We start from the raw sequence: 21,921 nt of genomic DNA, 5'->3' as shown, positions 1-21,921 counted from the left end.
CAACTAAACTTCATCCTGAATTATCTTCCTAAATCCTACCTTCTTTATTTTAGTCCTGCTCAAAATTCACCTCATTGGCCAAACCTTAAGCCACTTCTGAATTCTGTTTGTGTATCTTGTTGTCCAATTCCATCTTTATAAAACAACATACTTTCTATGTTTAAGCAGAGTACATTTTTTCTGAAACTATCAATGTTTTAAAAGTGCCATTATTACCCACCAATTAATAACAGAACACAACTCTTTTATGACAATGACTACAGCAGCATGTTAAGGCACATTAGTGGTAAAAGTTAGTATCGTTAAACTGAGGAAAAAGTAAACAATTTGGCACAGCCCCAGTATCAAATAATTTGCAAAACAATATTAGAATTCATTTATGTTGTATAGTTGCTTAAATAAGTCAAATTCTTGAGAAATTTCAACCTTAATATTTATATTCCTCAATAATTCAAAAACAAATCCATCCACAATGGGTTAGATGGTAGAGAATTCTGCTCATTTCTCTTTCCAATTGAATACATGGAGTTGGTAATGGAAATAACATAACAAAGTGCATGGCACTATTGAAAAGATGTTTTAAATACCGAAACAGAAAAGTGGTAAGTTGGTACAAAGTGTAATCAAAACATTTCTCGCACATTAGATTGTTTTTAAATCTGATTGAAAAACATGCTTTACTATTTTATTAATAAAGAAATGATGGCTTGGAAAGTCAATTTACAAATATCTATTCCAATCAAAGTGAAACTGATGTTGAGAAGTATCAAAATAATATAGCTGCAGCAATCTAACCTTGCCATAAACTTGTGAATTTAAAGGTAATCCTCATCGTAGTGCAAACAACTTACAAGAAACATTACGTGACTGAACTCTTCCAAATGCAGTAAATTTATACACGTTCCTATTGTTTTATAAAGAAATTATATACTTTATAAGAAAATTAGCCTTATTATACTTGATATCACTGACATCATCCAAAGGCACTCATACAGATAAATTAAACTGGCAGCTCAAAACTTCACGAGAGACTCATGATCACCAATGTCACATAATAGTGATTATGACTTGCATTTAATATACATTACTAATTATCTTGCCACAACAAAGCTTGCACAGTGAAGTATACTAATTGATTTTATAAAATATCCCATATTGATGCAGCAAAATCAGAAGAGTGACCTGGTGGCAAGTGATAAAAGTGAAATAATTTTTTTTTAAATGGAAACTAAATTAACATCTGGTTACTGCAATCTAAACTTCACCAATATATTTACCAAACGCTAATCTACAAAGTTTGCTTCACTACACTTGAATGGAGTAGAATACAGTGTGGAAACAGGCTTTTCCACACAACTTGTCCACACTGGCAAACATGTCCCAGCTATACTAGTCCCACCTATTCAATTGGTAGAATACAAGTAGCCTAAAGGGCCTGTCCCACTTTCACGACCTAATTCAAGACCTCTGCCGAGTTTGCCCTTGACTCATACTCGCAGCATGGTCGGCACGAGATCGTAGGAGGTTGTAGGTAGGTCGTAGCATGCCGTGATGCAACTTGTAGGTACTCGTGGCATCAAGTAGGTCGCGGCGTTTTTCTAGCCTGATGAAAAATGTCTACGCATAAAAAAGGTCGTGAATTAGGTCATGAAAGTGGGACAGGCCCTTTAAGCTTCCCACTTTCAGGGAATGTCTCACTGAAAATGTGTTTAAAGGCTTAACTTTAAAAACTGGAATTCAAATTGTAGTAAAATATACACGTGCTAAAAATTCAGAAACCAAACAATTTTCATAGAATTAACATCATTTAAAATAGATTATCTTTTTGTAGTATTTAAAAAAGAAGTGGAAAAATCGAAGGCAGACAAAAATGCTGGAGAAACTCAGCGGGTGAGGCAGCATCTATGGAGCAAAGGAATAGGTGACGTTTCTGGTCGAGACACTTCTTCAGATTGAAGAAGGGTCTCCACTCGAAATGTCACCTATTCCTTTGCTCCATAGATGCTGCCTCACCCGCTAAGTTTCTCCAGCATTGTTGTCAACCTTCAGGATCCTTCAACCAATACTTCTGCTTCACACACATTTTCAGCATGACTGGGAGAAACTTTATTTTAAGAAATGGACATTGCAGGCTTCGGTTCAATTCCAATAGATAGGTACTATTGCAACAGCTTGAGATGAGGACATTCAGCCTTGAGAAGAATAAATTAATACTTAACATATGAAGCAACTGAATACTTTCAGCGAGTTGCTTTGAACAAGGACATCATCAAATAATCATTTTAGAGAAAGCTAATTGTCTGGATTGTTGATGTGCTATGTGATGGAGTCGTCTTCTTGACAACCTTTGGTCCATGTACCTGTATTTAGCTATTAGCTACGTGGCACAATTGTCTGTCCATCGATATTGCATGTCCACTTTGGAACCAGCAACAATTCTATCCCCTCATTTTCAATATAACACTATTCCAGTTGAATTAGATAAGAGTCAGCAAATGTAATGAACATTAAAATCTCAGGTTACCAAGAATATCACTCAAAGGTATCTATTTAAGCATTATTTCCCTTTGGGATATCTATAAAATATTGCCCAAAGACTAATGTAATCTCATCAGGAATAATCTTAAGAAATCTCCCTTGTACTTGGAAAATTCAACCTGGTTGCTTTAACTGGAAACAGACACAAAGGTACAGCTAATTTTATTCTATTTGTTCAAAATTAGCAGCATACAAATCAACAAAAAGAAGCACTTTTTTAAATGAAAATACTTTTAACACTTGTTCAGACGGAGCAAAATGCTGCCTTGTTCACAGTAAAATGTTTTTTAATTGGCTATATTCTCTCAGAGAAGATTAGTATATTTGAGTGACTAAATCACAATAAATCTCACCACTCCTAGGAGTTATGTTTTTCCTTTCATATTTTGTTCAAAAAATGATCCAGCAGAAAGGTGTATATTTTATTACCCGCAGTTAACTGGACATAGCCTGCTTTTAGTCTTTGATCCTTTCCTGTGAAGCTAATCCTTACATTTTCCATATTTCCACTCAATTTAAACATGCATATTATTCTGAAAGTATTTTCTGTTCCTTACCCAGGGACAAATGGAACCAAATAACTTGATTAACAAAAGGAACATCAATTTTTACATTATCTGGTGAGGAGGAATATCTAGCAAGTTCTGTCAAAATCATCATGAAACATAGAAAATAGGTGCAGGAGGAAGCCATTTGGCCCTTCGAGCCAGCACCGCCATTTATTGATCTATTCATTCATGTGATCATGGCTGATCATCCCCAATCAATAACCCGTAGAGCTCTATCTAACTCTCTCTTAAATCCATCCAGTGACTTGGCCTCCACTGCCCTCTGTGGCAGGGAATTCCATAAATTCACAACTCTCTGGGTGAAAAAGTTTTTTCTCACCTCAGTCTTAAATGGCTCCCCCTTTATTCGAAGACTGTGGCCCCTGGTTCTGGACTCACCCAACATTGGGAACATTTTTCCTGCATCTAGCTTGTCCAGTCCTTTTATAATTCTATGTTTCTATAAGATGCCCCCTTATCCTTCTAAACTCCAGTGAACACAAACCTAGTCTGTTCAATCTTTTCAATGAAGGAACAAAGATTAAAAATATGTAGGAAAGAACTGCAGATGCTGGTTTAAAAATAATTGCCTTTGGAGCGAATACCACTGAACAAAGCTTCAAAATGAATGAGATTCTGCAGACCTAACAGGACAAAATAATACATTTTAAAATTAGTACTTAAATTCCAGTGCTTTTGTACTATTCTGCAATTCAATGCAAGAAATAAATGCCTATTTCAAAATTATGAATGACAAACAACACATAACATCCTCCTAGTAGAAAGATTGCTTGAATTACATACTATCAAATACTGTACCTTATTAAATCAATACTCAATATATCATTTATAAGGGCAGATTCTGTGTCATCTGAATATGCTACAATATGTACAAATTACTTTTAGATACATTAAGATTTGCTGCATAAAAATATATATAAATGTCATTATATTTTGTGCACTTTGTATTTACAGTGAGTTTTGGAATATGCTGTCACATTACACTCAAACAAAACTGACCACTGTTCAGTTTTATAAACCAGTGCAAAGTGTTTTACTTCTATCACCATATTACAATGGGAAAGCTTTGAAATATAGATGCTATCATTGTACATGGTAATGTATAACACTTCACAATGCAGACAATCAGCTATCGAAAGAACCTCTCTCTCTGTATAAGCTCATTGAATGTAGGAAGCTTCCTGCAACGTGTCAGTTTAATGTTTGCAGATGCAGATACCCTACTCATCAGTTTAAAATTCCTGTGAGGATAGATAGCAGAAAAAAACTACATTGCTCAGTTGAACAATTTCAAATTATGCTCATTTTAAATAATGTCAGTTTTATCCATTACGTAAACACTTCAACTTCCAAACTTGTCAGAGTCGCATCCTGCACAAGCCATGGTTCTTGCTCATTGTTCAGTGCTGGGAGTTAATATAATACCTACATATGAAAAATCTCAGTACTCAAAAATGCACAACCGCCTAATTGCCAAAAAACAATAGGATTAAAAATTGTGGATGGCATTTACAAGATGTTGAATGATGCTTCTACCTGCATACTCATCTCTAAATCGGATTATTGCATTGCTCTATTTTGTGTGGGAAGGCACCAATTGTTTTGTCACAAGTCAAATACATCCATTTGATTTGGCCCAACTGCCTTTTATTTGCCATAGATACTCATGGAATTAGACACATTGTGCAAATTTAAAATAGCAATGGATATTTATAAAAGTAGCATAACCGTTCACTGATTTTTCTTGTATTGTTTTCTTAAAATTTCTTCAGATTACAAATTTATGTCTTCTAAAGTGTCACCGAACCACATACTTTGATCATTTTTTGAGGGGCAATTATCGAAGGTTTGCAATCTAGTACAAATTTATTTTCTTAGTTTAGAAAAGAGAGTAATTGATTCAGCAAATGTCTGGGATAAAATATGAAATGTTAAGCAGCCTAACTTTTTAAGAGGCACATTTATTCATTTAGGTATAACAACAGCATACTTGTATCTACAAGATACTAAGTATCTTGCTATTGAGGGAGTGCAGCATCGGTTCACTAGGTTAATTCCCAGGATAGCGAGACTGTTAATGATGAAAGAATTGAGCGACTGGGCTTGTAGTCACTGGAATTTAGAGGGGATCTTATCGACACATAAAATTATTAAGGGATTAGATCGCTAGATATAGGAAACATGTTCCCGATGTTGGGGGAGTCCAGAACCAGGGGCCACAGTTTAAGAATAAGGTGTAGGCCATTTGGAACTGAGATGAGGAAAAACTTTTTCACCCAGAGAGTTGTGAATTTGTGAATTCTCTGCCTCAGAAGGCAGTGGAGGCCGATTCACTGGATGCTTTCAAAAGAGTTAGGTAGAGCTCTTAGGGCTAATGGAATCAAGGGATATGGGGAGAAGGCAGGCACGGGTTATTGATTGGGGACGATAGGAACTGGGTACTGATTGTGGATGATCAGCCATGATAACATTGAATGGCGGTGCTGGCTCGCAGGGCCGGATGGCCTATGCCTGCACCCATTGTCTATGTAACAATATTTTAATCTTGCTTCAACAACCCTATTCCATTCAAATTGCTCGCTACCAACTTCCCACAGATCTTGAGATTAATGATCATCTTTACCAGTACTTCCCCACCCCACTGGCATCATTATCATCTCAGATAAAAAACACTACATGCTTTCATTTCAAACTGAGGTGTATAGAAATGTCATCTCTCAGTGGATAAAGAATCACTGGAATTCTCTGCCACCGAGGGAGCTGGAGGTCAGGTCTTTACGGATATCTAAGTTGTGGATAGATAAATAACTGACAAATTGATAGCTATGAGAAACTGGTACAGAACAGATGAGGCCAATATAGATTAGTCATAATCATGTGGAACGGCAAAACAGGCTTGTGGCCACTCCAGCTCCTATTTTCTTCAGCTCTTGTATCTCTCCTCTTACTCTTAACACCCCACCTTCCATTTTGTTTTCCACTCAAGTTTTTGGATGTGTCAGCACATCTTCAATTCGACTCCATGCGTCAAATCCGTTTTCTTCTATTGTCATCCCACCAATATAGCCATCCTACCAACATCAGAATTACCATTGATACGTGACTGCAAGCTTGGTACATTATCTTTCTCTATCCTTTTTGATCCACCAACTTGCTGTAACAATGGTGTACAACATCCTCTAATGGTTGTCTTCTGTTCACTAGCTAGCTGGCCTGGCCTCAGTTTCCATTTCTTTCTATCCAAAGCTAGACATAAAATTATCTGCAACAACTTCCTGTGCTGTCTTACCATTGTTTCAAGTTAAAGGATCCTCTGCAGAATTAGTGAGAAACTGACCATTGTGGATGTTCAGATGACAATGGGTGTTCTTGTAATATGTTCACCTTTGGTATTGCAATATAGCAGTGGAAACTGTTTAGAAAGAAGCAAGCAAAACTTGCAACTGAAGAAAGGTCCCCCCCCCAAAAATGTTACCTATTCCTTTTCTCCAGAGATGCTGTCTGACCCGCTGAGTTACTCCAGCTTTTTGTGTCCATCTTAAGCAAAACTTGATTGTGCTTTGTGTAAAGCAACAGGACATGTGTGAACACCTCCACTGAGACTGTATAGGTTTCCTCTGGATGCCCTAGTTGCCTCCACATCTTTAAAGATGTGCTGGGGGTTAATGGGGAATCATTAATTACCGTTCAGTGTAGGTTAATGGGGAAGATGAAAAGGGGATTTGAGGGATGTATGAGAGCAAGTAAACTATACGTTATGCATGAAGGCTGGAGTTAAACATATAATCATACAGCGTGGAAACAGGCCCTTCACACCAACTTGGTCGCACAAAACAACATGCCCCATTTACACTAGTCTCACGCATGCTTTTGGCCCATATTTTTCTAAACATATCCTATCCATGTACCTGTCCAAATGTATTTTAAACATTGCGTTAGTACCTGCCTCAAGTACCTCCTCTGGCAGCTTTTTCCATACACCCACCACCCTTTGTGTAAAAAAAGTTGCCCCTCAGGTTCTGATTAAATATTCTCCCCCCCTCACCTTAAACCTATGTCCTCTGGTTCTTGATTTCTTTACCCTGGGTAAAAGACTCTGTGCACATAAAAATGATCCACTGGGGCATGAATTTTATGTTCAGACTCTCCCATCTGCCTATTCCTGGGCATGCAAAGATCTGTCCTGGATGCAGCATATTGATGCAATCATAAAGAACGCCCGTCAAGGCTCTACTTCCTTAGAAGGACATTTTTAACATCTCACTCTGCCAGGCAGTAGTGCCCAACTGTCTCAAAAGTGCCACCATCGTCCCCGACCCGAAGAAGCCCAACCCAGCCTGTCTCAATGACTTTCGTCCAGTGGCTCTCACACCCATATTAATGAAGTGTTTTGAGCAGCTGGTCATGCAGCACATCAAAAACTGTCTCCCTGCCAACCTGGACCCACTGCAGTTCGCTTACAGAGCCAACCGGTCCACAGAGGACGCAGTCTCTACAACACTCAACCTCGCACTATCACATCTCGACCGGAAGAATACCTATGCCAGGATCCTCTTCATAGACTTCAGCTCCGCTTTTAACACAATCATCCCACAGCAGCTGGTGAAGAAGCTGAAGCTGTTGAAGGTGGACACTGGCACTTGCAACTGGGTCCTTAACTTTTTGACGCAGCGGCAGCAGACAGTCAGGATGGGCAGTCAGACATCAAGAACCATCGCTGTGAGCACTGGCTCACCCCAAGGCTGTGTCCTAAGCCCCCTGCTGTTCAGTCTGCTTACTCATGACTGTACTGCCAGACTCAGCAATAATTATATCAACAAGTTCGCTGATGACACAACAGTGGTGAGTCTCATCAGCGACAACAATGAGTCGGCGTACAGGATGGAGGTAGAGCTGCTTACAGAGTGGTGCAGATCTCACAATCTCACCCTCAACGTGGAAAAGACAAAGGAAATGGTGATCGATTTCAGGAGGGCTGGAAAACACCATCACACTCCGCTGCATATTGATGGAGCTGCTGTGGAGAGGGTCAGCAGTGTGAAGTTCCTGGGACTCCACCTGGCGGATGACCTGACCTCTACGACCAACACCACAGCAGTGATCAAAAGAGCTCAGCAGCGGCTCCACCCTCTCCGGAGACTAAGAAACGCAGGTCTCCCTACTGTTCACCTAAGGACCTTCTACAGGGGCACCATCGAGAGTATATTGACCTACGGCATCACTTCCTGGTTTGGGAGCTACAAGTCTTATGAGCAAAACCAACTTAACAGGATAGTGAAGACAGCCAGTAGGATCATTGGTGCCCCACTCCCTTTCTTGTTGGAGATCTATCAGAAGCGGAGCATCAGCAGAGCCATCTCCATTATTAAGGACCCCTATCATCCATCAAACCACATCTTCTCCATTCTGCCATCTGGGATGAGGTACAGCAGCATCAGTTGCAAAACCAGCAGGATGCTACACAGCTTCTTTCCACATGCAATAAGACTGCTTAACGGACTGTGTCCCCTCCCCATACATCATACACCAACACGTCTAATCTCACCCATACTTTGGCAGTTAGGCACCTGGCAAAGCAAAGCCACTGTACGGTCTGAATGTCCGTTTTTATTTCAATTATTAGGCCTATTTTAGATATGGTCATTTTAATTTTTAAAGCTATATGTATTTATTCTGTTTTTATTAACTGCACTGACAGGAACTGATGGAGAAACATTTTTTTCATTTCATCTGTGTATGTAAGTACTCAGTTAAAGTAAATACTGAATACTGATATGTGTAGGAAGGAACTGCAGATGCTGGTTTAAACCAAAGACACAAAAAGCTGGAGTAACTTAGCAGGACAGGCAGCATCTCTAGAGAGGAATGGGTGATGTTTCAGGCCGAGACCCTTCTTCAGACTGGTTAGGATAAGGTAAACGAGAGATATAGATGATGATGTCGAGAGATAAGGAACAATGAATGAGAAATGTGCAAAAAAGTAACAATGTTAAAGGTAACAGGCCATTGTTAGCTGTTTGTTGGCTGAAAACCTGAAGCTAGTGCGATTTGGGTGGGGGAGGGATTGAGAGAGGGAATGCCGGGGCTGCCTGAAGTGAGAGAAATCAATATTCATCCCACCATGGGATGCCCCAAGCGAAATATGAGATGTTGTTCCTCCAATTTGCATTTAGCCTCATTCTGACAATGGAGCAGACCTAGGACAGAAAGGTCTGTGTAGGAATGGGAAGGAGAATTAAAGTGTTTAACAACCGGGAGATCAGGTAGGATCATGCGGGCTGCGACAAGGTGTTCAGCTAAACAATCGCCCAGTCTGCGTTTGGTCTCGCCGATGTACAGGAGTCCACATCTTGAACAACGGATACAGTAGATGAGGTTGGAGGAGGTGCAAGTGAACCTCCGCTTCACCTGAACCTACATTTATATATCTGTTGCGCTGCTGCTATAATTTCATTGTTCTGTTTCGGGACAAATGACAATAAAACACTCTTGACTCTCTCTTGGTCTGTCTTGTTGTAGACAAGCAGCCCTGATCACATTTGTGCATTTAGTGCTAGAATCTGTTTTCCTTGTGTTTTCTGTAGGAATGTAATGCGTGGATGCAGGGGGGGAATACTCAACACTGTACCCCCATATCCCTCAGAGCAGGCAGCTGTGTGCTCAGGCAACAAGTCCACCTGGTGTTACTGCTGGATATGCCAACATAGAGCAAATCCAATGTCTAGGTTTTGAATTATTCACTTGTGGCACTCTGCCTTTTTTTTAAAATAACATTAACCAAACTGCTAATAACCTCAATTTTCTAGATGAAATTTTCCTGCCAGCCTCATCAAATAAATAAATTAACACTTGGAACAGAAATTAACTTTGTGCTATCAATGTCATACAGGGCCTTTGAGGAATATAAAGCAAGTGGAAAATAAGGCAAGTAGGCCTTTAGAGGGTATGAAATGTCACTGGCAAGTCAGATTAAAATAATCCCAAGGTTTTTTTTATGTACATTAAAAACAAGAAAGTAACTAGGGAAAAGATAGGGCTACTCAGGGGGTGCAAGAGAGGGGATTGCAGGGGTCTTGACAAAGATCATTGTATCTTCTACAACCACAGGCAAGATCCCAGGGGACTGCACAGTACCCAATGTTGTTCAGAGATACAAGGAACTGCTATTGGACTATACCTCCTCCCATCCTGCTTCTTGCAAAGATGCTATCCTTTCCTCTCAAGTTCTCCATCTCTGCTGTATCGGCTCCTATTCTAGGACACCCAAGAAGTCCTCACTCTTTAGTAAACATGGTATCCCACGCTGTCATTGATGAATCCTCATCCTGTTGTTCTGGTCTCGCTCTCCCTCCCCCCCATACAGAACAATGATAGAGTTCACCTGGTCCTTTCACCTCACCTACCTCCGCATCTAACAGATCCGATATTTCCACTGCCTCAATGTGATTCGCCACAACTCACATCTTTCTATCCCCACTCCATTCTGCAGACTCCCACAATTCCACGATTTACATCTCTTCCCTCCTGGTCCGTTCACCCCACCCACCTCCACATACCTTTCCCTGCAACACCTATCCTTACACCTCCTCATTCACATCCATTCAGTGACCCCAGCAGTCAGAGAGAGGTGCATATGCACCTCCTCCAACCACATCTACTGCATTCGGTGTTCCCGATGGGCCTCCGTTACATCGCTGAGACCTATTGTAGACCTGCCGACCATTTCATCAAATATTTGCGTTTAGTCCGAGGCCTGCTGGATCTCCCGGTTACTCACCATTTTCACTCCGCTTCCCATTCCATATTGACCTTTCTGTACTGGGCCTCATCCATTGCAAGAATAAGTTCATACACAAACTGGAGGAACAGCACCCCATATTCCACATACAATCTAATGATATAAACATTGAATTCTCAAATTTTAGGTCCCACAAACAACCCTCATAGAACATGGAACAATACAGCACTAGAACAGGCCCTTCGGCCCACAATGTCCAAACCGAACCATCACTTATCGACCTGTACATAATCAATATTCCTCCCTTTCCTGCATAGCCATACATCTATCCAAAAGCCTCCTAAATCCCACTATGGTATTGGCCTCAATCACCAACCCTGGCAGTGCATTGTTAGTACTCAATGCCCTCTGTGTACAAAAGTTGCCCATCACTTTTCCTTCACACTTTGCTCCTTTCACCTTGAAGCTATGCCCAGTAGTATTTGTTTTTTCCATCCTGGGAAAAAGGTTGTAACTGTCTACCCTATCTCTGCCACTCATATGAGATATTTCTATTAGGTCTTCCCGCAATCTCTGGCATTCCAAAGAAAATAATCCAAACTGGTCCAAACTCATCCTGTAGCTAATACCTCCTTATCCGAGCAACATTCTGGTAAACCTCCTCTGCACCTTTTCCAAAGCCTCCACATCCTTCCTGTAATGGGGCAGCCAGAACTGCACACAATATTCCAAATGTGGCCTAACGAAGTCCTATGAAGCTGCATCATGACATCCTGAATGCTCCAACTAATGAAGGCCAGTATACCATCTGCCTTATTTACCATTATATCTGCTCGAGTTGGCACTTTCATGGAGTTATGGACTTGGACCCCAAGATCCCCATGTACATCTATGATGTTGCTGTACATCATTGATGGTCATGCTATTAATTGTATATTTTCTCTTTACATTTGGCCTCCCAAAGTGCAACACCTTGCACTTGCTCGGATTATACTCCATCTGCTATTCTTCCATCCATTACTTTAGCTGTTCTATATCCTGCAATATGCCTCGACAGACTTCCTTAGACTACTTGACCCCAGCAATCTTGGTGTCATCTGCAAACTTACTAACCAGCCCGTCTATGTTTATGTCCAAGTTATTTATATATATATCACAAACAGCAGAGACTTCCAGCCTGAATATTGCCCTTCCACGCCAACCCTCTGATTTCTCTGTGAAGCAGTTCCGAATCCATAATCTAGTCACTTTAATCCAGTGCATTTTAATCTTCTGGATCAGCCTACTGTGGGGGACTTTATCAGATGCCTTACTAAAATTCACCACCCTACCCTCATCGATCACCTTCGTCACCACCTCAAAACAACCCCGCCAAGTTAGTAAGACACGACCTGCGTGCACAAAGCCATGCTGGCTGTCCTTAATTTAGTAATTTCCCTCCAAATCAGAGTAAATCCTATACCAACGTACCCTCTCTAATAGTTTCCCAAACACTGAAATGAGGCTCACCCGCCTATAATTTCCTGGATTTCGTGTACTGACCTTCTTAAATAAAGGAACATTATTACTCTCCAGTGCTCCAGGACCTCAACTGTGGCCAGCAAAGATGTAGAGAGAAGATAGACGCAAACAGCTGGAGGAACTCAGCGGGTCAGACAGCATCTCTGGTGAAAAGGAATAGGTGAGGTTTCAGGTTGAGACCCTTCTTCAGAAGATGTAAAGATATTCGTCAATCTCTTCTCTTGCCTCTATCAACAACCTGGGATAAATCCCATCAGGTCCTGCGAATATATCCACCTTAACGCTCTTCAGAAGCCTCAACAGCTCCTCCTTAATCTCAAACTGCCGTTGTACATAGTTTTCCTCCACACTCATCTCACTGCCCTCCATCTCCTTAGCCTTGGTGAAAACAATGCAAAGTATACATTTAATACAATTCCTAGCTCCAGATTCCAAGCACACATTCCCTTCTTGATCCTTGAGCCTGGTTGCCCCCTCATTTTTAATATAGCTACTGTATGTTATAGCACAACCATTGGGAGGGCTATAGTAGAATCACTGGGGAATCGACAGTACATCAGTTACAGAATGGGCGGAGAAATTCAGATGGAGTTTAATCTGAGATAGTGTGGGGTGTTGCACTTTGGGAGGTCGTACGGAGATATTAACAGTCAATTGCAAGTTCCTTAATGATGTACAGAGCAATCATGGGGTCTAAATCCATGGTGCCCTGAAACGGCCAGCAAAAGCAGATAGCGTGGCCAAGAAAGTAGTTGGTATGATTGCAATCAAAGCATTGAGCACAAGAATCATGTTGCAGCTTTATAAAACTTTAGTTAGGCTGCATTTGGAGTTTCATATACAGTTCTGGTTGCCCTGTTACATAAAGCATATGTAGCCTTTGGAGAGGGTGCAGTGAATACTACCTGGATTAGAGCGTATTAGCTATAAGGTGAGTTTGGACAAATGTTGATTGTTTTCTTTGGAGCGTCAGAGGTTGAGTAGCAACTTAATAGAAGTATATACAATTATGAGGCATAGATATGGCAAACTGTTTGATTGATTGAAAGATACAGCGAATAATCAGGCCCTTCAGCCCAGTGTCCAAACCGACCATCACTCACTCATTCACATTGGTTTCTGTCATCCCACTTTCATATCCACTCCATACATACAAGGGCAATTTACAGAGGCCAATTAGCCTACCAACAGGAAGAAATCCCAGAGGAAACCCATGCAGTCACAGAGAGAACATGCAAACTCCTGCACACCCACCTGGCAGTCATGCAGTCTTACATGGAGAATGGTAGGTGCCTGGAATGCACATGGATATGCAAGAATTAGAGGAATATGGATCACATACAGGCAAAGTAGATTAGATTACATTGGCATCGTTTGCCATGGACGTTGCGGACCAAACGACCTGTTCCTGTGCTGTATTGCCCTTTGCTATCTTCCAAGCGTAGTGTTGTTTATGATTGTCTAGGTATTCTGAGTAAGTTAATCAAAAGGGTAGTTTAGCTCTTGCTGCTCTCTTGCGGCGATCAATGTCTGATCCAAGAGAGGCTGCCTGCAGCAAGAGACGTAATGCTGGTTGGGTGAATGTAAGGTATAAAAGTACACAAACATTTTCACACTTTTTGTTTAGAGGGGAAACTGATGGTGGCACTCAAGCCAAGCTTACAAAGAGCTAATAATTCACCAGTCTCATCTTCAATGTAATGCTTCCATTAAATACAATTCTTCTCTGCATTTTACAGTATTTCAACAGGAAAGGTCATAGAATGATACAGCATGGAAACAGGCATTTTGGTCCACTAAATCAAGCACCCATCTACACCAATCTCATTTATAATTCCGTAGGAAGGAACTGCAGATGCTTGTTTAAACCAAAGATAAGACACAAAATGCTGGAGTAACTCCGTGGGACAGGCAGCATCTCTGGAGAGAATAAATGGCTGAAGAAGTGTCTGGACCCGAAACGTCACCCATTCCTTCTCTCCAGAGATGCTGCCTGTACCGCTGAGTTACTCCAGCATTTTGTGTCTATCTTCATTTACATTCTCCCTACATTCTCATCAACTTCTCCAGATTTTACCAATTAACACATTGAGAAATGTATGCTGGTGGATTAACTCATCAAACTCTATGTTTTGGGGATGTAGCAGGACAATGAGAGGAAACCCGAGGACACCCAGGGGACACCTAAGCAGTCACAGGGAGAAGGTGCCCTCTTTACACAGACAGCACTAGGTCAGGATTGAAACAGATAATATTCTCTGGGACACTCTGGTTTACTAGAACATAGAATACCACACACAATGTCTGTGCTGAACATGATGCCAAGGCCACCGCTTATGTGCCTGCACCTAATCCATATCTGTCCATTGATTCCAAATCCATATGCTTATCCAAAAGTCTCTTAAATGCCACTGTCATATCGGCCTCAACCATGATCCTTGGCAGAGTGTTCCAGGCACTCAGCACCCTGTGTAAAATAAATTTGCTCCGCACATTTCCTTTAACCTTTTCCCCTCTCACTTTAAAGCTATGACATACAGTATTTGATTTTTCCATCATGGACTGTCTACCCTATCTACACCTCTTGTCTGCTCAACCTCTCCCTGTGGTAAATACCCCCTAATCTAGGCATCATTCTAGTAAACCAACATTGCACCCTTTCCAAAGCACCCACATCCTTCCTGCACTGGGGCAACCAGAATTGCACACAATACGCAATACACACAATGCAGCCTAACTAGTCATGCAGCATGAAAACAGGTCCTTCAGCCCAACTTGCCCACGCCAACACTGGTCCCCCTTGCCTACATTTGGCCCATATCCCTCTAAACCTATCCCATACTAAAGTCCCATAAAGCTGCATCATGACTTGTTAGCTCTTACACTCGATGCTCCAACCTATGAAATCAAGCATACCATGTTGATGTGGATCAGCTTTTCCCTTTGAGAATAGGCAAGATTCAAACAAAAGGACATGACTTCAGAATTAAGGGACAGAGGTTTAGGGGTAACATGAGGGGGAACTTCTTTACTCAGAGAGTGGTAGCGGTGTGGAATGAGCTTCCAGTGGAAGTGGTGGAGGCAGGTTCGTTGGTATCATTTAAAAATAAATTGGATAGGCATATGGATGAGAAGGGAATGGAGGGTTATGGTATGAGTGCAGGCAGGTGGCACTAAGGGGAAAAAAGTTGTTCGGCACGGACTTGTAGGGCTGAGATGGCCTGTTTCCGTGCTGTAATTGTTATATATATTATTATATGTGCCTTCTTTACCACTTACTCTACTTGTGTTGCCACTTTCAGGAAGTCATGAACCTTGACTGAAAGACCCCTTTGAACATCAAAGCTGCTAAGGTAATATACATCATTCACTGCCTTACCCTCGTCATTCACCTTCATCATCTACTCAAACTTAATCAGATTAGTACAACATGAACGGCTGTGAACAGCCACAGATTGTCCCAAACCTATTCGCTTCCAAATGGGAGAAAATCCTACCACGAAGAATCCTCTCCCTTAGCTTCCCGACCACTATGAGGTTCACCGGCCTATAATTCCCTGGATTCTATCTATTTCCCTTCTTAAGTAAGGGAACAACATCAGCCTCTCCAGTCCTCTTGGATCTTGCCAAGAGCTAGAGAAAGTACAAAGATCTTCATCAAAGCTCCCACAATCTCTTCTCTTACCTCTCTCAATTACCTGGGATAAACTGCATTAGGTCCTGGGGATTTTAATACTTCAGCAACCCCAACACCGCTTCCTTCTTGCTCTCAAACTGCCCTTGCATATTAGTATTCTCCACACTGATTTCACTGACCTCCATGTCCTTCTCCTCAGTGAAAACAGATGAAAAATACTTGTTTGGTGCTGTGCCTACATCTTCCGATTCTCTCCGACCTTCTCCATGGTTACCCTCTTGTTTTTAATATAACCTTAAATTAGTTTAGATATACAGCCTGGAAACAGGCCCTTCCCACCAAGTCAGCATGTACTCTAGCTCTATCTTACACACCAGGGACAATTAACCTACAAACCTGCATGCCTTTGGAATGCGGGAGCACCCAGAGAAAACCCATGTGGTCACAGGGAGAATGTACCAGCTCTGTATGGACAGCACACAAGGTCAAGATCATACCAGTGTCTCTGGCGCTGTAAGGCAGCAACTCTACTGTTGCACCACTGTATAAAGGTGTATAAAGTTTGGGGATTTAAACCGATACGCCAAAACTATTTTGTGGACCCTTTCGGCCCTTCTAATCACCTGCTCGAGTTCTTTCCTCCTTTCTTTATATTTAAAGGCCTTGTCTGATTCCATCCTCTTAAACCTTGCATGCTCTTCCTGTTTCTTTTTGAACATGCCGGTTCTGAACTTTGACATCTCACCACTCTATTGACAGCTGCAAGACCAATTGTAGCTCCCCTTTTCAAACATGCAAGTGTGACTTGTTACCAGCTCACTTTCTACCAAAAGCCCAAATAGTCCATGTATTAGCTCATAGCCCTCAAGTGGCCCATAGCCCTCTAACCCCTTCCAGGTGGGTGCTTAGAACTCGCTGCCAAGGGTGGTGGTGGAGACAATACGTTAGTGGTGTTTAAGAGCCTTTTGTATAGACATATGGATATGCAGGCAAAAGAGGGATATGGATCATGGTCAGGCAAAGGAGATTTGTTTAACTTGGCATCATGTTTTACACTGACATTGTGGGATGAAGGGCCTGGTTATGTGCTTTATTGTTCTATGTTCGATCCATATGCCCAACCTATCTTTTAAAAGTTGTAATCCTATCCACTTCTGCAGCTTCTTTTGGCAGCTTATTCCAGGATGACCCTGTGAGTTGAAATGTTGTCCCGGAAGTCCCTATTAAATATCTCCCTCTCGCCTTATAGTTTTAGAATCCTCTCCTATGGGGAAAAAAGTTTACTTTATGTACGCACAAGAATTTGTAGACCGTAGCTTCCGAAGCTCAATGAAAACCTCCCAGTTTATCCAATCTCCCCCTATAATACAAGCCTGCAAACCTGGGTAACATCCTGCTTAACAGCTCAGTGGCTGTCCTTCACAAAACAAAGCAATATTATTGCATTTCCTCAGTCAACCAAAGACTTTGCTACCCTAAAGCAAACAGTGCTGATGTGAAAATTGGAAATGAAATTTTAAAATGAAGTATTCGACAGGTCAGGCAACACACAGATAGTGAAACAAAGTTAACTTTTCAGATTGATATTTACACAAAAACATCAGAAGATGTCTTTTCTAATACATGTCTGAACAAAATCTAACTCTTGGCAGCCCAATTTGATTTGTAGACAATAAGATTTAAGCGCATTTGAAATATATTAACGTTTATAATCAAAATATATTTGTCCCTATGACTCAATTTTTAATCATGTGGATTTGTTTAAAATTATTTTAACCCACAAAATCTCTAACCCAGGATTTCTTTTTGAAAATAGTAATACTCCAATGTTCTCCTTATATTACACACTACAAGCTATATGTCACGAATGAAACATAGTCTAAAATATATAAAGCACACGTGTCTAATCCTCTGAGCAGACCTACGGACTCCCTGACAGATAATTAAGCAAAAAAATACACTGTTAGCAAATTATATCCAAGTTTCCAAAATTAATCAGAGGATGTTTTTTTTTCCAGGAAATTTGTAAGCATAAGTAAAAGTTGGGGTGATCTATTGCACTATAATGGAAATAAAACATAGTCTGAAGCATCATTTTATTCATGTGCTACAAACAATATGCTGGAGGTATCCAGCAGGTAAAACAGCATTCTGTACAGCCAAAACCCTCCATGGGGTTTTGACCTGAAACACTAACAATTCCTTTCCCCCTACATATGCTGCTTGACCTGCTGAGTTTCTCCCCTGGATTGCTTGTAGCTCCATTTCCAGCATCTGCAGACGTTTGTGCCTTCATTTTACTCTGCTGCTTCACTATTCCTGGAAAAAGTTTGTATTTTAAATTTAAAGCTGCAGTATCACTTTTTTTGTATCAAAATTAAAATTTATAAATATTAAGATGATCTTTCTTAAAACGGGGATGACTGAAAAGGTTGCCCTTGTTGAAACTGGATAGATGGTCAGTTCTTTAGCGTGCTTAGCAGCAAAAATTATATGTACAGTGTAGAGAACCATGCAGCCTTGACTAGCATGGCAATCAGACATCGAAAAAGATCTAGGACATGTTATGGCCAATTTGATCTAGAACATGTTATGGCCACTTTGCTTCTTGCATAACTGATTTAAAAATCTGCAGATTTTAGGCTGATTTTAGATGAAAGGAAAATCGTTGATCTGAGATAAAGGAACATAACCTCACAAAAGTGCAAAACAACTTGAAACTACGGACAATTAGTTTTGAGATACAGCATGGAAACAGGCCCTTTGATCCACTGAGGCCATGCAGACCACCGATCACTCATTCACTAGTTCTATCCTACACATTAGTGACAATTTACGGAAGCCAATTAACCTACAAACCTGCACATCTTTGGAATGTGGGAGGAAACCAGAGCTACCGGAAAAACCCACGCGATCACAGGGAGAACGTACAGACTCCGTACAGCCAGCACCCGTAGCCAGGATCGAACACGGATATCTGGCGCTGTAAGGCAGCAACTCTACTGTTGCGCCACCCGTAAATATCTTTACCTGGTTAAGGATACTGCCACTCTTTCAGCAAAATGGACTTTGAAGCAATTTGTTTAACTGAGAAAATTTTGTAAACATTTTACACGGATAACACAGATGTTTGTAAACATTTTACACAGGTTGAGGGGATGCTTGATGGAAGTATATAAAATTATAAGAGGCATATAGGGTGGAGAGTCAGAAACTTTTTCCCTAGGGTGGAAATGACCAAAATTAGAGGGTATAGCTATAAGGTGACAGGGGGAAAGTTTAATGGAGATGTGCGGGGCAAGTTTGTTTACACAGGGGCAGTGGGAGTTTGGAACATATTGTCAAGGGTAGTGGTGGAGGCAGATATGATAGTGGCGTTTAAGAGACCTTTAGACAGGCACATGGAAGTGCAGAGAATAGAGGCATATGGATCCTATGCAGGCCAATGAGATCAGTTCAGCTAGGCATCAAGTTCGGCACAAACATCGTGGGCTGAAGGGCGCGTTCCAGTGCTGTACTGATCTATGTTCTATAATCTTCAAGAATAATTGAATGCTAGTTTATTTTAAACCTACTTTAAATACTTGTTCAGAAGGATATTGCAGCTTTAATTGAAAATGTAAACCTCAAACCATCAGAAGATTAACAATCGCAATAGGTCAATAGTCACATACACAATAGATTTGGTTTTTGACATATGCTGAAGCATCTTTTATGTACAATTTAAATAATATTTAGAGATGATTGTAAATATTTTGTTATATTTTGTACAATAAATTTCTAATATGGTCTTAACCCTTATTTTGACACTGTCAATGAAGTTTCATTGAAGGAATACTGTATTACAATGCTGTGTCATAAACCTCCTGTTGAGTAAATCTAGGGTCCCTTTCAGATTCAGCTTCTGAAATAGGATCTTGATGCTGTTTCATTTGTTCCTTCACTTCCTCTTCTAGGTGTGGTGGCACAACTAACTGGTCCTCTGGGTCTGCTTGTGCAGGTGCTGCAAAGTATCCATATTTCTTCTTTGGTGCCTCTGTAGCCACCTCAATAATGTTGTGGCTTTTTTCAAGAGGGACCACAGATCCATTTGGAAATTTCTTACCCTGTAGGTTTGTTGCAGACAAAGACTTCTTTAGATCACCTCCTTCCTTGCTAATTGTTAAAAATGGCTGGCTGTTTACACCATTTTGTCTCTGTTCCTTTAAATAAGACAGTGCAATGTCATCCCCAGACATGCTGACAAACAATCCCTCGTCATGAGCTTGTGAAATATTGGTGTTGCCAGGAACTTGGAAATGGACACAATGTATATCTACCTCAACTTCCAGCTTACTACCATTAGAGAATACTCCCTCTACTGGTTGGTCATCATCGCTATCAAGGCCATTATCCGAATGATTGCTGGAAAACGTTGCACTGGATAGCTGTCGTTGGAAAACACTGGCGGAAGGACTTGGATGGAGGCTGCAGCGACGCTCGGCACGAAGGATTGTAGCAGCTTCTAGGCTTGTGGCTGGCTGTTCATCTGATGCTGTAGACCCCACTTCACTGCTCACTTCAGAAGCAGACATCTCACTGTTGAATTCAGATGCTATGCCACTACTGGATGATGGGGTGCCAGAAACATGTGCACCATCTTTTACTGGCATGTTGAGATGAGCAAATACAGTTGGACTAGTTAATGGAACTCCCTGTATTTCACAAGTACAGCTGTCATCTCCAATACTTAAGTATACAACTACAGCACCAATATTGTCATGGCAGCCATTGGCCTGAGCAAGGGTGCAAAGTTTTTTTGCTGCAGCCAGAGGATCAGGCACAGTCCTAACTGCTTCTATTGCCTCAGCATACGACAGATTTTCCCACAGTGCCTTGTTTCCCAAGATTAGGTATTCATCCTGAGCAGTGAGTGATATGGTGCGGACGTGAGGTCTGGGTAGGACCCATGGGAAGAGGTAGGTGCAGCCCAAAAGACGTGTACAAGAAGTAACACCATTCACTTTATTGTCCTATGGAAAAAATACATACATATGTAACTGCAAATGTTTTACCACTATTAAAGCAATACAACACTATCAGCTTTCATTTGTACTCCATTTTCAAAGAAGCACAATATCTCAAAGTCCTACACAGCACAATTTCCAATCTAAAATTGTCATTGAACGATACAAAAAGCTATCAGGGCAGGAATTGTAAAGAGGTTTGTCTTGAGCATTTCAAAGGAACAAGGGAAAATTGAGAGATTTAGGGAGAGCATTACAGAGGTTAGAGTGCAGACTGCTAAAGGCAAAGCAGCAATTGAATTCAGGTATTCTCAAGGAGATAGGGTTCCCTGATAATAACAAGACAGGCAGAACTCATAAAGGCAAAAGGGCAAGACGTGAAGGGAAAGGTGTGAAAACATGGATGCTAATAAGAGATATTGTATAAATAACTGCTTGTGTAAAGTCAACAAGCAAAGGGTTGAATGACAATACATATGATGCACATGTATTACACAAGCACAGAGTTATTGGTAATGTTGTATTTATGGGGAGAAGATAGAGATAGGCTAGCCAAGAGTGCAATAATGTAACCAAAGGTAGTGACAACATTTTCAACACTGAATTAACAGAGGGCAACTGCACACTGTGTAGCACAATTCCTAGGGATATCAACAAACTGTACTATACTGTATAGCGTGATGTAATTCAACAATGTAAATGTAAATAAAACTCACAAATCTGCAAACGCTGCCACTACTTTCCATCTTTCCCTGTTCTGGTCTGGCATAGATGATGCCTAACTGCTTGGACGTTTGCAGCCATTTCCATTTATATTTTAGATATGAATGTTATGATATACATATTCTGATATTAGCAAAGAGGTGCCTGCTTCAAAACCTTAGGTTTACAGGTTAAAAACGTGAAACAGTG

At 40.9% G+C, this 21,921-nt stretch overlaps 1 protein-coding gene across 1 annotated transcript in view; it reads right to left on the bottom strand.

Moving 5' to 3' along the window:
- Nucleotides 1–2,048: 2,048 nt before the first annotated feature.
- LOC129705477 (PH domain leucine-rich repeat-containing protein phosphatase 2-like) overlaps nucleotides 2,049–21,921 on the bottom strand; it is a 159,437-nt gene continuing 139,564 nt past the window's right edge. The window contains exon 19 of the mRNA XM_055649067.1: nucleotides 2,049–21,015. Within this exon, the coding sequence (XP_055505042.1) occupies nucleotides 19,846–21,015 (1,170 nt within the window). The 3' untranslated portion in view covers nucleotides 2,049–19,845. The remainder of the gene's footprint in view (nucleotides 21,016–21,921) is intronic.

This window comes from Leucoraja erinacea, chromosome 17 (assembly GCF_028641065.1).
Source record: "Leucoraja erinacea ecotype New England chromosome 17, Leri_hhj_1, whole genome shotgun sequence".
NCBI classification, from domain to species: Eukaryota; Metazoa; Chordata; class Chondrichthyes; order Rajiformes; family Rajidae; genus Leucoraja; species Leucoraja erinaceus.
Note: the sequence above shows the minus strand (reverse complement) of the source record. Positions and strands in the feature narration are given on the sequence as shown.